Source organism: Saccopteryx leptura, chromosome 5 (genome assembly GCF_036850995.1).
Source record: "Saccopteryx leptura isolate mSacLep1 chromosome 5, mSacLep1_pri_phased_curated, whole genome shotgun sequence".
Classification (NCBI taxonomy): domain Eukaryota; kingdom Metazoa; phylum Chordata; class Mammalia; order Chiroptera; family Emballonuridae; genus Saccopteryx; species Saccopteryx leptura.
The window spans coordinates 5,751,182-5,764,975 of NC_089507.1; the positions used below are offsets into that span (position 1 = coordinate 5,751,182).

General features: G+C 56.5%; 1 protein-coding gene across 1 annotated transcript in view; it reads right to left on the minus strand.

The window, feature by feature from the left end:
* Positions 1-13,794, minus strand: part of CLNK (cytokine dependent hematopoietic cell linker) — a 194,935-nt gene that overhangs the window by 150,219 nt on the left and 30,922 nt on the right. Inside the window, exons 8-11 of the mRNA XM_066385009.1 lie at positions 11,612-11,684; positions 11,446-11,521; positions 1,683-1,720; positions 461-1,201 (exon numbers count right to left, since the gene is read on the minus strand). Coding sequence (XP_066241106.1) covers positions 461-1,201; positions 1,683-1,720; positions 11,446-11,521; positions 11,612-11,684 — 928 coding nt within the window. The remainder of the gene's footprint in view (positions 1-460; positions 1,202-1,682; positions 1,721-11,445; positions 11,522-11,611; positions 11,685-13,794) is intronic.

The following is a 13,794-nucleotide window of genomic DNA, read 5'->3' on the forward strand; positions in this document are numbered from 1 at the left end:
TGATGAGTTTGCCGACCACTGGGGTAGGTAACATTTATAGCTTTTCTTCTGGAATTAGTAATTAATTAATTAATTCTGTATTGAATATTTATTATGTGCCAAGCACTCTTTTAAGTGCTGAAAATATAATTAGGTGAAAGACACCTAACCCTTGTCCTCATAAAGCCCACAGTCTAGAGGAAAAATAAATATTTATATAAATGAATAGACTTCACAAATATCAATAAAACTACAATCTGTGGTACATGCAATGAATAGGACCTGAACAGACATTATTCATCTAGAGCAGTTATTGGCCTCCCCTCCTCCGTGCTGTTTCCCAGGCGCTGGGCTAGATTTAGGGACGCAGAGGTGAAAAAACACAGACAGTGGGATCTGACAGAGAAGAGAACCGTGGAAGGGGAAGGAAGCGATGTCCAGGCGGACGCACGCCCTGATGCAGGCGTGCAAAGGACCACACGTGCATGGGGCGCCGGTGTGCTCCCGGAGGACCACACGCGCACGGGGCGCCGGCATGCTCCCGGAGGACCACACGTGTACGGGGCGCCGGTGTGCTCCCGGAGTGCTCCCGGAGGACCACACGTGCATGGGGCGCCGGTGTGCTCCCGGAGTGCTCCTGGAGGACCACACGTGCACGGGGCGCCGGTGTGCTCCCGGGGGACCGCACGTGCACGGGGCGCCGGTGTGCTCCCGGGGGACCGCACGTACACAGGGCGCCGGTGTGCTCCCGGACGACCACACGTACATGGGCGCCGGTGTGCTCCCGGAGGACCGCACGTACACAGGGCGCCGGTGTGCTCCCGGGGGACCGCACGTACACAGGGCGCCGGTGTGCTCCCGGGGGACCGCACGTACACAGGGCGCCGGTGTGCTCCCGGGGGACCGCACGTACACAGGGCGCCGGTGTGCTCCCGGACGACCACACGTACACAGGGCGCCGGTGTGCTCCCGGAGGACCGCACGTGCACGGGGCGGGCGCCGGTGTGCTCCCGGAGGACCGCACGTACACAGGGCGCAGGTGTGCTCCGGGAGGACCACACGTACACAGGGCGCCGGTGTGCTCCCGGGGGACCACACGTACACGGGGCGCCGGTGTGCTCTCGGGGGACCACACGTGCACGGGGCGCCGGTGTGCTCCCGGGGGACCACACGTGCACAGGGCGCCGGTGTGCTACGCGCTGGGGCTTCAGGAAGGACTTCCCTGGGGAGGGGCGAGGTGGGAGCTGAGGCATTTATGATGAGTTGGAATTTGCTAGACCAACAGAGGGGGAAGGGGAGAGGGAGGCAAGGAAGGAGGAGGAAGAGAGAGAGAAGGAAGGACAGTGTCAGGAAGAACATTCAAGGCCGAAAGGATGGTCCGTCTAAACCCCCCCGGGTGGAAGAGACAGCGACGCTCACCAGAGAGAAAGGCGCTGGGATGTGGGGAACAGGGCGAGGCTGACACAGAGCATCTGGGGAGACAGGCTACGTCCTCCCACGTCCTCCCTTAGTCCGAGCCCAGCCACCTGCATGATCCCACCCATGCCTCCCTCTTCCCGGCTGTCTGTCCTGTGTGTCGTGGTCTAAGGGATCCCTCACATTCACCATCTATCTGGGTGACCATTCGTGCCGTGTTGATCACTTCCCGGGTTCTGATCTCTTGCTCTCTGCACTCCCCCCTGCCCCGCACCCGCCCCCTGCACCGTTTGTCGGGTCCATGGGGCCTGAGTCATACTTGAGTCTATCGGGAAAAGCCAGAAGGGTCAGAATTACCCAGAGGTGTCACGAAAGGGTTCCCTGGCTTTGGGCAAAGGATGTGCCCATTCTGAGTCTCACACATGACATGGAAATGGGAACACTTACCTGGTGGAGTGACTGTGAGGATTCAATTCCGGGAGCGCAGAGAGCCTAGTACGGGGCCTGGCATCTAATCCGCAACAGCTCCCCAGGTTTCCCCTGGGGCCCTGTCACCTGCCACTAACGCATGATCTGGGGACCCCAGACTCTCACTGAGGGTCCGTCACTCACCCCACGTGTGAGTCATGTGGGAGCAGAGCGGGCAGAGCTGCCGTTGGGTCTGGAGAGGACATTGCTGCGTCCATGTTTGACACAGTGAGTCTTTCCTTTCCGGCTGGCCCACTCGGGTGACGCCCTTAGGTGGGTTGTGTGGAGGAATGACAGGAGCAAACAATACACCAGAAAGAAAAAAGAGTAAGACTTTTAAGGACCAATCATGTTCAAGTAGGACCACGGCCCCGGGATAGAGCTTGCGGACACCTCGCTGGGAGGCTGACAGTCTGGTCTGCTCGGTAGTGACACTGGCTCTGTTCACATCCCCCCTGGCTGGGCTGGTCTGCTCGGTAGTGACACTGGCTCTGTTCACATCCCCCCTGGCTGGTCTGGTCTGCTCGGTAGTGACACTGGCTCTGTTCACACCCCCCCTGGCTGGGCTGGTCTGGTCTGGTGTGCTCGGTAGTGACACTGGCTCTGTTCACATCCCCCCTGGCTGGTCTGGTGTGCTCGGTAGTGACACTGGCTCTGTTCACACCCCCCCTGGCTGGTCTGCTTGGTAGTGACACTGGCCCTGTTCACACCCCCCCTGGCTGGTCTGGTGTGCTCGGTAGTGACACTGGCCCTGTTCACACCCCCCCTGGCTGGTCTGCTTGGTAGTGACACTGGCCCTGTTCACACCCCCCCTGGCTGGTCTGCTCGGTAGTGACACTGGCTCTGTTCACATCCCCCCTGGCTGGGCTGGTCTGCTCGGTAGTGACACTGGCTCTGTTCACATCCCCCCTGGCTGGTCTGGTGTGCTCGGTAGTGACACTGGCTCTGTTCACATCCCCCCTGGCTGGTCTGGTGTGCTCGGTAGTGACACTGGCTCTGTTCACATCCCCCTGGCTGGTCTGCTTGGTAGTGACACTGGCTCTGTTCACATCCCCCCTGGCTGGTCTGGTGTGCTCGGTAGTGACACTGGCTCTGTTCACATCCCCCCTGGCTGGTCTGGTGTGCTCGGTAGTGACACTGGCTCTGTTCACATCCCCCCTGGCTGGTCTGGTGTGCTCGGTAGTGACACTGGCTCTGTTCACATCCCCCCTGGCTGGTCTGCTCGGTAGTGACACTGGCTCTGTTCACAGCCCCCCTGGCTGGTCTGGTCTGCTCGGTAGTGACACTGGCTCTGTCCACATCCCCCCTGGCTGGTCTGGTGTGCTCGGTAGTGACACTGGCTCTGTTCACAGCCCCCCTGGCTGGTCTGGTGTGCTCGGTAGTGACACTGGCTCTGTTCACAGCCCCCCTGGCTGGTCTGGTGTGCTCGGTAGTGACACTGGCTCTGTTCACAGCCCCCCTGGCTGGTCTGGTCTGCTCGGTAGTGACACTGGCTCTGTTCACATCCCCCCTGGCTGGTCTGCTCGGTAGTGACACTGGCTCTGTTCACATCCCCCCTGGCTGGTCTGGTGTGCTCGGTAGTGACACTGGCTCTGTTCACATCCCCCCTGGCTGGTCTGGTGTGCTCGGTAGTGACACTGGCTCTGTTCACATCCCCCCTGGCTGGTCTGGTGTGCTCGGTAGTGACACTGGCTCTGTTCACATCCCCCCTGGCTGGTCTGGTCTGCTCGGTAGTGACACTGGCTCTGTTCACATCCCCCCTGGCTGGGCTGGTCTGCTCGGTAGTGACACTGGCTCTGTTCACATCCCCCCTGGCTGGTCTGGTGTGCTCGGTAGTGACACTGGCTCTGTTCACATCCCCCCTGGCTGGTCTGGTGTGCTCGGTAGTGACACTGGCTCTGTTCACATCCCCCCTGGCTGGTCTGGTCTGCTCGGTAGTGACACTGGCTCTGTTCACATCCCCCCTGGCTGGTCTGGTGTGCTCGGTAGTGACACTGGCTCTGTTCACATCCCCCTGGCTGGTGTGCTCGGTAGTGACACTGGCTCTGTTCACATCCCCCCTGGCTGGGCTGGTGTGCTCGGTAGTGACACTGGCTCTGTTCACATCCCCCTGGCTGGTGTGCTCGGTAGTGACACTGGCTCTGTTCACATCCCCCGGGCTGGTGTGCTCGGTAGTGACACTGGCTCTGTTCACATCCCCCCTGGCTGGTCTGGTCTGCTCGGTAGTGACACTGGCTCTGTTCACATCCCCCCTGGCTGGTCTGGTGTGCTCGGTAGTGACACTGGCTCTGTTCACATCCCCCTGGCTGGTGTGCTCGGTAGTGACACTGGCTCTGTTCACATCCCCCCTGGCTGGTCTGGTCTGCTCGGTAGTGACACTGGCTCTGTTCACATCCCCCCTGGCTGGTCTGCTTGGTAGTGACACTGGCTCTGTTCACAGCCCCCCTGGCTGGTCTGGTGTGCTCGGTAGTGACACTGGCTCTGTTCACATCCCCCCTGGCTGGGCTGGTCTGGTCTGGTGTGCTCGGTAGTGACACTGGCTCTGTTCACATCCCCCCTGGCTGGGCTGGTCTGCTCGGTAGTGACACTGGCTCTGTTCACATCCCCCTGGCTGGGCTGGTCTGCTCGGTAGTGACACTGGCTCTGTTCACATCCCCCTGGCTGGGCTGGTCTGCTCGGTAGTGACACTGGCTCTGTTCACATCCCCCTGGCTGGGCTGGTCTGGTCTGCTCGGTAGTGACACTGGCTCTGTTCACATCCCCCTGGCTTCACTAATTGAATGAACTGCAGCAAGTTATCTTACTCAACCGATTCTCTCACCTCTACAGGGGAGTGTGACACCACTAACATCATGGCACTCTCAGAGCGTGAGGTGATAAAGTTATCTGACAAATACAGGTAGATAAGAAGATAGGGTGGCCACCACCCGTCAGCAACCTGGAACCAATTCATAAAACCCTTCAGATATTTTTTTTTCAACTTCTACAAATTTAATGCACAGGAGGAGAAACAGAAAATTTTATCCGTACTTTAAATACTACTTTCTTATTTTTATCCTTTTGTAAATTTTAATTCTGAAACAATCACAGGCTCATGCACACACATAAAATGGCCAGATAGTATAGAGAAGTCCCTGGAAGTACCCACCCCTCACCCAGATTCCCCTTGGAGAGACTGATTTCTCCTGAATAAACATCGATTCTGAAACATATTTAATTTTTAATTCAATTCCTGTCTCTAAAACTGAGGGGGAAAGAAGAGAGAGAGAGAGAGAGAGAGAGAGAGAGAGAGAGAGAGAGAGATGGCAAAGCCTGGCCTAACCTCACCACTTTCCTGCTATTCTTCCTCTTTCCTCCTGGGTTTCTCTTGCAATTTTTTGAAATTAACAAATTTAGGTGACAAAAAATAGGTTGCTGGTCTTAGGAAGCATTGTGACACCATGTGGCAACGGGCTTCATCCTCTTGGTGGGTGGTGACTGCCAAGTTCAGGCCATCCTCACATAGCTGGTCCTGAGACGGTGTAAGACCTGGGGCTGTGCCTTCCGGCTTGCACACACCTACGTCCCCAAATGCAAGAGGGGCCGCCCGGCACCCCTGGGGCTGTGCTGTCCAGCTTGCACACACCTACGTCCCCAAACGCAAGAGAGGCCGCCCGCCACCCCTGGGGCTGTGCCATCCGGCTTGCACACACCTACGTCCCCAAACGCAAGAGAGGCTGCCCGCCACCCCTGGGGCTATGCCTTCCAGCTTGCACACACCTACGTCCCCAAACGCAAGAGGGGCCGCCCGCCACCCCTGGGGCTGTGCCTTCCGGCTTGCACACACCTACGTCCCCAAACGCAAGAGAGGCTGCCTGCCACCCCTGGGGCTGTGCTGTTCGTTTTATAAATTCCTAGTCGAAGGTACTGTCTCCTGCAATGGATCAAAATCCATCTATTTCATTTTATTTTCTTATAAATTAGACGAGAGCTGAGCCCTGTGTGGACGCCTGGGTTAATTAGCACCAGCATTTCTGATTTATTATCGTGTAGCATCTGTCTCCATTGGTGCCCCGGGCTGAGTGACTCCAGGGGCCCGAGCGGGGCTCCCCTCACACTAACTGCCCGTTCCTTCTCTCTCATCTCCCATCTCCTTCAGGAAACATGGGGGAGCTTCCCCTAGGGGGTTGAGATCTCTCCCCCAACACACGAGCCCTTTGACTTTTGAAAGGGGGCGTCCTGGCCTGAGCCGAAGCCGTGTCCTCGGCTGGACTTCAGGGGTGCTCAGCTTCGTCGGGGTCTATGCCGCCCCCTGGACACATTCATGGCTGCAAAGAAATAGCGTCCCGGGGGGGAAGGCTCACGTATACACCGCCGACATCCGAGCACATCGGGTCGTGTCTGGGGAGCTGGAGCAGGTGAGGCTGTTCCCACTTCCAGGCCCGACTCCCCTAACACGTCCGACAGCCAGCCAGAGCGCAACCCGGGGGAGCCCGGGCCTCAGGGCAAGCTCCCAGGCCAGAGGGAAAGAGCATTCTGAGCGTGACCGGGGTCCTGACCTTGGACAGATGTGCCCGCCGACTGCTGCTGCACTGCCACTAGGTCCTTTGGGGGGTCACAGAAGTGGAGGGGACAAGTAAATGCAGGCAAAACTTTCCCTAACCTTGCTGCTTATCTTCCTGGGACTCCTTTCATTCTTTATTCACAGAAGGGATAGGGATAGCTGGTTTACCAGTGAATCAATTTTCATTAGATCCACGTCCATTGCTGAGCTCACACTTTCCCCCCAGCAGGGGCGTGGAGGCGAACATTAGTGCAGACCTCACCCTGTGCTGGGCTTTATTCTAGGCACTTAGCCCGAGTGCCTGGTTTAATCACCACACCGAGGCTCCCATGACGCTGCCATTATCACCGTCACCACGCTGAGAGAGCAGAGTCTCGAGGTCCCCACGTTCCCCCCACACTGTGACAGAGGAGAGGGTCTGCAGGGAAGAGGTTTCTGGGCAGAGGGAACCCCATGCGAGGGTCCTGAGGAAGGGGTGAGCTTTGGGGGGGGGTATATAGACCGTAATAAAGTACAGGTTCCGGGAAGGCGGCTGGAGTCGGTTCTCGTCTTGGAACTCGTTGCAGACCCGAGAACCCGCCGGGCGCCGCCCTCCACAGGCGCACTGCCCTGGCGGTAGCCCAGCCCTCTGATTCTCAGATGAGAAGGCGGAGTCCCGCCAAGGGGCGGTGAGCGACTACCGTGGCGAGTGCAGGGAAGAACCGAAACAGTGGCCCAAGTTCCAGACTGAGCCAAGTCTCCTCAGACCCCGGGGCTAGGTCTCCAGACTGCGTTTAAATGGCGGCTGTACTCAGCCATGCATCTTGAGCAGAGCCTTGTTTAGACAAATCAGGCCAGAAATATGACATCATTCACACACACACACACACACACACACATCTGCTATCACTTGTTTGCCAAACACTTCTCCCGGAGGTGAAAACACTGTAATATTTTTAAACCATGCGGGCAAAATAACTCCATCTCCATACAGGGGCTGAATCCCGGCCAGGGCCGCTAAGTTGGCAGGGCAAAGGGCCTCGTGCCATCTGTCCTCACATTGGCTGAGTGCAGGTCCTGAAGTGAGAACCAGACTAAGAAAAAGCAAGACAGCAGCAACAGCGCTCTGGGGCTTCCTGTCCTTGGCTAACGACACTCTGCGGGGAGCCCAGGGGACAGGCAGGATGGAGAGGAGAGGAGGGGAGGGGAGGGGAGGAGAGGAGAGGAGAGGAGGGGAGGAGAGGAGAGGAGGGGAGGGGAGGGGAGGGGAGGGGAGGGGAGGAGAGGGGAGGAGAGGAGAGGAGGGGAGGGGAGGAGAGGAGAGAAGAGGGAGGGAAGGGGAGGAGAGGAGAGGAGGGGAGGGGAGGAGAGGAGAGGAGGGGAGGGGAGGAGAGGAGAGGAGGGGAGGGGAGGAGAGGAGAGGAGGGGAGGGGAGGGGAGGGGAGGGGAGGAGGGGAGGGGAGGGGAGCCCCGTCAACACCTGAACTGGAGCAGGGCCTTGGCCTTCCACCCCTCTCTCTCTCATGGTCTCTGTCCCTTTTCAATTCTTTCCTTTCTAGGAAGGAGGAGAAGGAAACCAACATGACCTTCCTCTCTTTAAGGCAAATAATCTTAATCATAATCATATAGGTGGAGTCACTTTACACTCTCAGACTCTTCCCAGGCCTTATTTTCCTTGTTTGCTCTGAGTCTGTGACATACCAATCCCTCCGCATAGTTCTTGAGACTCAAACCAGTCACGGTTCAAGTCACAGCTGGTGGATCACGGAGTAAGAACCTGCCCGGGTCGCTACCCTTCCGGTCGCCTGTCCTGGCCGGTAGGTCTTCGGTCCTTCCAGTGTCCTCGTATTCCTCAGGCCTTTGGACTCAGACTGGGATGACACATCACCTCTCTGGGTCTCCTGCTTGCTGACACATACACAATCTTGGGACTTTTCTTAGCCTTCCTAATTATGTAAGCTAATTCCTTATCTATCTATTAATATCTATCTATCTATCTATCACCTATCTATGTACTTATCTATCACCTATCTGTCTTTGAAGAACCCCAACTAATACACTCATGCATAAAGTATTTGCACTGCAATAGGAGTTAGAGAAGAATCAGGTTTGGCAAAGAGAAGACGTCCACTTAGGAAACTGAGGGCACAAGAAGGAGGTGAAGGCGTGGCCTCTGGGAGTGAGAAGGGTGAGAACCCCAATAGTAATGGAACGAGACGGCCTCCGTGAAGCACCCTACATCAGGACTGTCAGGAAATGCTCTGATGTTGATGATTATGCTACAGGAAACTGAAGGTCCCTGTGGTTAAAAGGACCTCTAGTATGTGGAGCCGGAACAAGACTCCAACGCCAGATAAATGTCCTTGGCGACTTTACCGAGAGCCTGGAAGGTCCCATCCCTGTGCACGAGAGACTTGGGTGGGTGTCCGCAGGCCTTCACAAGGTACAGAAATGCGGCACTCATTACCTCGTTCAAACCTTGGAACCTGACTCGGAAGGTGCTATTTCTAATTTTACAAGCAAGGCAGCCGGGGACGCAGAGACGCGAAGGGCGTTGTTGGTCACTCAGCTGGAGTGGCCGTGGTCACCCGGAGCTCAGGCCGCCCGACGCTCAGCCTGGAGCCTCGTCCCTCGCTCAGGGGTGGCGTTGGCTCTTAACGGTTCTTCTGTGAGCTGCTAAGGCAACAAGCTCAGGTGGGGACATTACCTACAAAACTCTGTCTTCCGTAAAAGAAACGGGGCTTTGTGTAGACAATGGCACATAGGAACACGCAAGTGCCGTTGCAGAATGATGTGTATGCAATTACACAGACGCTCTGTGCTTAGAAATTAAATCCTTCTCCTGTGTCACTGCTCAGAACACTTCAGCGAGCTGGGATGATCTCGACTTGCTGGAGAGTGGTGATCGCCTCCTGCGTGTCTGTAAAAGGCTGGACCGCGTTAGCCTGTGCCTAAGCTGAACCGGTCCCAAGCTCTCAGTTCAGGCCTTTGTGTCCTCTACGTCTATGGGGCCGGCGCCAGCCGGCTGTCCTGGCCACGAGTAAGCTGCATTTGTTCCGTTTCTTTGTCATTGCGTGTCAGCATCGCGCCAGAGATTCTGCAAGCAGACATCGTTTATTTTGGGTGTGGTTAGATATAACCCAAAATCTCCTTAAAACTCCTGCTCGCCTCGCCTCTCCTCTTCCCTAACCCGTGTGGGTGAGTGTCCTATCTTCACTGTGCGTGTCCTGGCCCCTCTCTACCAGGTTGTTTGTGTGAGAACGCAGCTGACAACCAGTGTGTTTTGCCACCACCGAAAGCCTTCGCTGAATGTGCGGATTGTTCCAGGACTGTGGAAAATGCTGGAAGGGCAAATCAGACCCAGTCCCTGCTCCCAAGGAGCTTGCTGAAGCAGGGGAGCAATATATATATATGTAAATAAAAAGTTGAGTTTATGTATAGGGTTTGGGAATGAACCTGGTTATCTTCAGAAGTTGATCATGATATAAATTTTTGTGCCGCTTGCCATGGGCCATGGTGATAAGGAATTCACATACATTATTAGCTCATTTGATCCCTGCAGTAGCTCTGCCAGGTAGGATGCTATCATCCCTATTTTACACACGAGGAAACTGAGGCACAGAAAGGGGAGTGGCATGAGGTCGCCCCACCAGGTGACTTGAGGTCTGAATCCAGGTAGACAGGCTCTCCAGCCCGTACCCTTAGCTGCGCTGTGACGCTGTCTTAGCCAGTGGCCAGTGGGACAGGGAGCGGTCAACCAGCCAGGGGAAGAGGGAGGCATGTTCCATACAGAGGTTGTAGGCAGTCAGGTAACAGGACCCGGTCCAGTCCAGAGAACAATCAAGTTAAAGAAAGAAAGTGGGAGACCCACCTCCAGGGTGAGAGGTGCCGTGCGTTTTGCAGGATTGTTAGTCATAACCGTCCAGATGTGTGCATCTTTCGTGATCTGTTGCATTGAGCTGTGAACCAGTAGCCACAGGCTTTAACTACACCACTAGCTCACAAGGCAGAAGCAGCTACTTTCCATTTCATTGAGTGTTTGAATCATCATTTACTGAGCACCGACTATGTGCCCAACACTGGGTCAACAAATGAGGTCACACATAGAGTGAAACAGGGTGAGCAAAACAGAGGATGACAGTGGGAGACACATGTTCAGGTGTTTGTTTAATGTCTGAGCACGGTTTGCTGGCGTCTCCTGCTCTGAGCACCCATGGGTCCTGCCTTAGGCCATCAATTTTCAGGAATTCTGCATTTCTTAGAAAAAATGGTTGGGAGAGGCGCACAGGAACCGTCTGGCTCCCCCTATAAGAGGGGGTGTTCCCCGTGAGGAGGGTCGTGTTTGGGTCCACACATCATTGTGTCCTAAGAGCCCGGTGCATAAACACATAGAAAACAAGCAGCACAGTTCCAGGAAATGCGATGAAGACCTTGTACAATATTCTCTGAGACCGTAGAACAGGGGATCCCGTTTAAAATGAGGGCATGCCTAGAAGAAAGAATCTAGCTAGGAAGAATCTCCCCAGACAGGAAGAATAGGGGTCTAGCTAGAGGAGGGAGAGGAGAGAACATCCTGGGGGTGGCGGGGAGACCCCGACGGTGAGTGGCACCCCATCTTTCTGAGGTTAAATAGTGGTTTCCCTTGAGCTTCTGTCGAATGCCTTTTCAGGAAGTCCTGTTTCTGCTTGGTAAAATGACTCATGTGAAAAGAGCTCCCTTGTTGTTATTGTCACTAAAAATAAATTCAGAATAAAAGAACTTGGAATTATTTTTATTTTCATGCTTGATTTTTTTTTTATATAAGAGATGACAGAACTGCAAGTTTGATTTCTCTTATGCCGTTTTAAAAGTGAACTTTTTCTTGCTGGCTGATGTCAGCAGCCTACCCTGAGCCGCTGGGGACTGTGCGTTAACCGTAGGCAGGACCCTGTCTGCCCCCAGGTGGGGCCCGGCAGGGCTGGGAGGACAGACACCTGCCCCTGGCCCTGCAATGTAGCATCTCTGCCCAGGGCGCTGGTGCAGGGGGAGCCCCTGTACCTACAAGGCTGGGCCTCCCCGTACCTGACATTCCAGGCTCGCAGCTTCTCGGCTGGTGCGGTTGGGAGAGGGTTAACCCTGCGACGCTGAGAGCCTGGGACTGGGAAAAAGGGATGACACCATGACCTAAAGCGTCTGGCAAACTGCCCTGCACACAGTAGGTCTGCAGTCCACACAAATCAAAGCCGACCTGGTTCCTGCTGGTGTCGCCTCCTAGTTTTCTTCAGCTCGGCTCCCAGCGTTTCCAGCTGCACCCGAGACCCCTGAGGGCCATGCAGAACGGTGGGAACTCCTAGCAGACGCCTCCACAGGAGAGTGGGGCTCAGGCATGGACACTTGGTCTGTAGAATCCGGGGCACCCTAAATCAGATGGTAGCATTTGCCACGCGGATTTGTCCTCGGACGTGAGTCCCCTGCAGGCTGGATGAGTGGTGTCTGGAGGCTGCAGTCCCTTCCGCAGTGAGTGGAGAGGAAGAATGAACAGAACACACTCACACTGTTGGGCCCGTTGTCTTTCCCCACTCGGTATGACCTGGGGAATTACTAGTTACATTTTGACACTGCACTACTATTCTATTTGCTGTTATAACAAATCACTAGAAGATTTATGGCTTAAACAGCATAGTGTTTTTAAATTTTTTTTATTTTTATCTTAGATTTCTGTAGGTCAGAGGTCCAAAGTGAGTCTCACTGGGCTCAGACTCAAGCTTGGGCAGGGCTGTGTTCCCTTCGGAGGTTCGAGGGGAGGATTCATTCCCTTGCCTTTTTGGGCTTCTAAGTTCACCCGTACTTCCTCCATCTTCAAGTCCAGCAGCGCTGGGTCTCTCTGACCCTCTCTCCCGCCTCCCTCTTCCACATTTAAGGACCCTTGTGAAGACATTGGGCCACCCAGGTAACCCCCTTCCGTAAGGTTCACTGCTGAGCCGCCTTCACTCCATCTGAGCAGAAGAGTAAGCAATTGAGAGTGGTCGGATCTCGGTGCTCATCAGCCTGAGATGGTGAGTGACCACGAGGGACAGGAGTGACCACGAGGGACAGGAGGGACCACGAGGGACAGGAGTGACCATGAGGGACAGGAGGGACCACGAGGGACAGGAGTGACCACGAGGGACAGGAGTGACCGCGAGGGGAAGGAGTGACCGCGAGGGACAGGAGCGACCACGAGGGACAGGAGCGACCACGAGGGACTGGAGTGACCGCGAGGGGAAGGAGTGACCGCGAGGGACAGGAGTGACCATGAGGGACAGGAGTGACAACGAGGGACAGGAGTGACAACGAGGGACAGGAGGGACAGGAGGGACCACGAGGGACAGGAGGGACAGGAATGACAGGAGTGACCACGAGGGACAGGAGCGACCACGAGGGACAGGAGTGACCACGAGGGACAGGAGTGACCACGAGGGACAGGAGGGAAAGGGGCAACCACGAGGGACAGGAGGGACCACGAGGGACAGGAGTGACCACGAGGGACAGGAGGGACCACGAGGGACAGGAGGGACAGGAGGGACCATGAGGGACAGGAGGGACAGGAGGGACCACGAGGGACAGGAGTGACCACGAGGGACAGGAGGGACAGGAGTGACCACGAGGGACAGGAGTGACCACGAGGGACAGGAGGGACAGGAGTGACCACAAGGGACAGGAGGGACAGGAGGGACCACGAGGGACAGGAGTGACCACGAGGGACAGGAGGGACAGGAGTGACCACGAGGGACAGGAGTGACCACGAGGGACAGGAGGGACAGGAGTGACCACGAGGGACAGGAGCGACCACGAGGGACTGGAGTGACCACGAGGGACAGGAGCGACCACGAGGGACAGGAGGGACCATGAGGGACAGGAGGGACAGGAGTGACCACGAGGGACGGGGCGACCACGAGGGACAGGAGGGACCACGAGGGACAGGAGGGACAGGAGTGACCACGAGGGACAGGAGGGACAGGAGGGACCACGAGGGACAGGAGTGACCACGAGGGACAGGAGGGACAGGAGTGACCACGAGGGACAGGAGGGACAGGAGTGACCACGAGGGACAGGAGTGACCACGAGGGACAGGAGGGACAGGAGTGACCGCGAGGGACAGGAGGGACAGGAGGGACCACGAGGGACAGGAGTGACCACGAGGGACAGGAGGGACCACGAGGGACAGGAGGGACAGGAGCGACCACGAGGGACAGGAGTGACCACGAGGGACAGGAGGGACCACGAGGGACAGGAGGGACAGGAGGGACCACGAGGGACAGGAGTGACCACGAGGGACAGGAGGGACAGGAGTGACCACGAGGGACAGGAGTGACCACGAGGGACAGGAGTGACCACGAGGGACAGGAGGGACAGGAGTGACCACGAGGGACAGGGGCGACCATGAGGGAC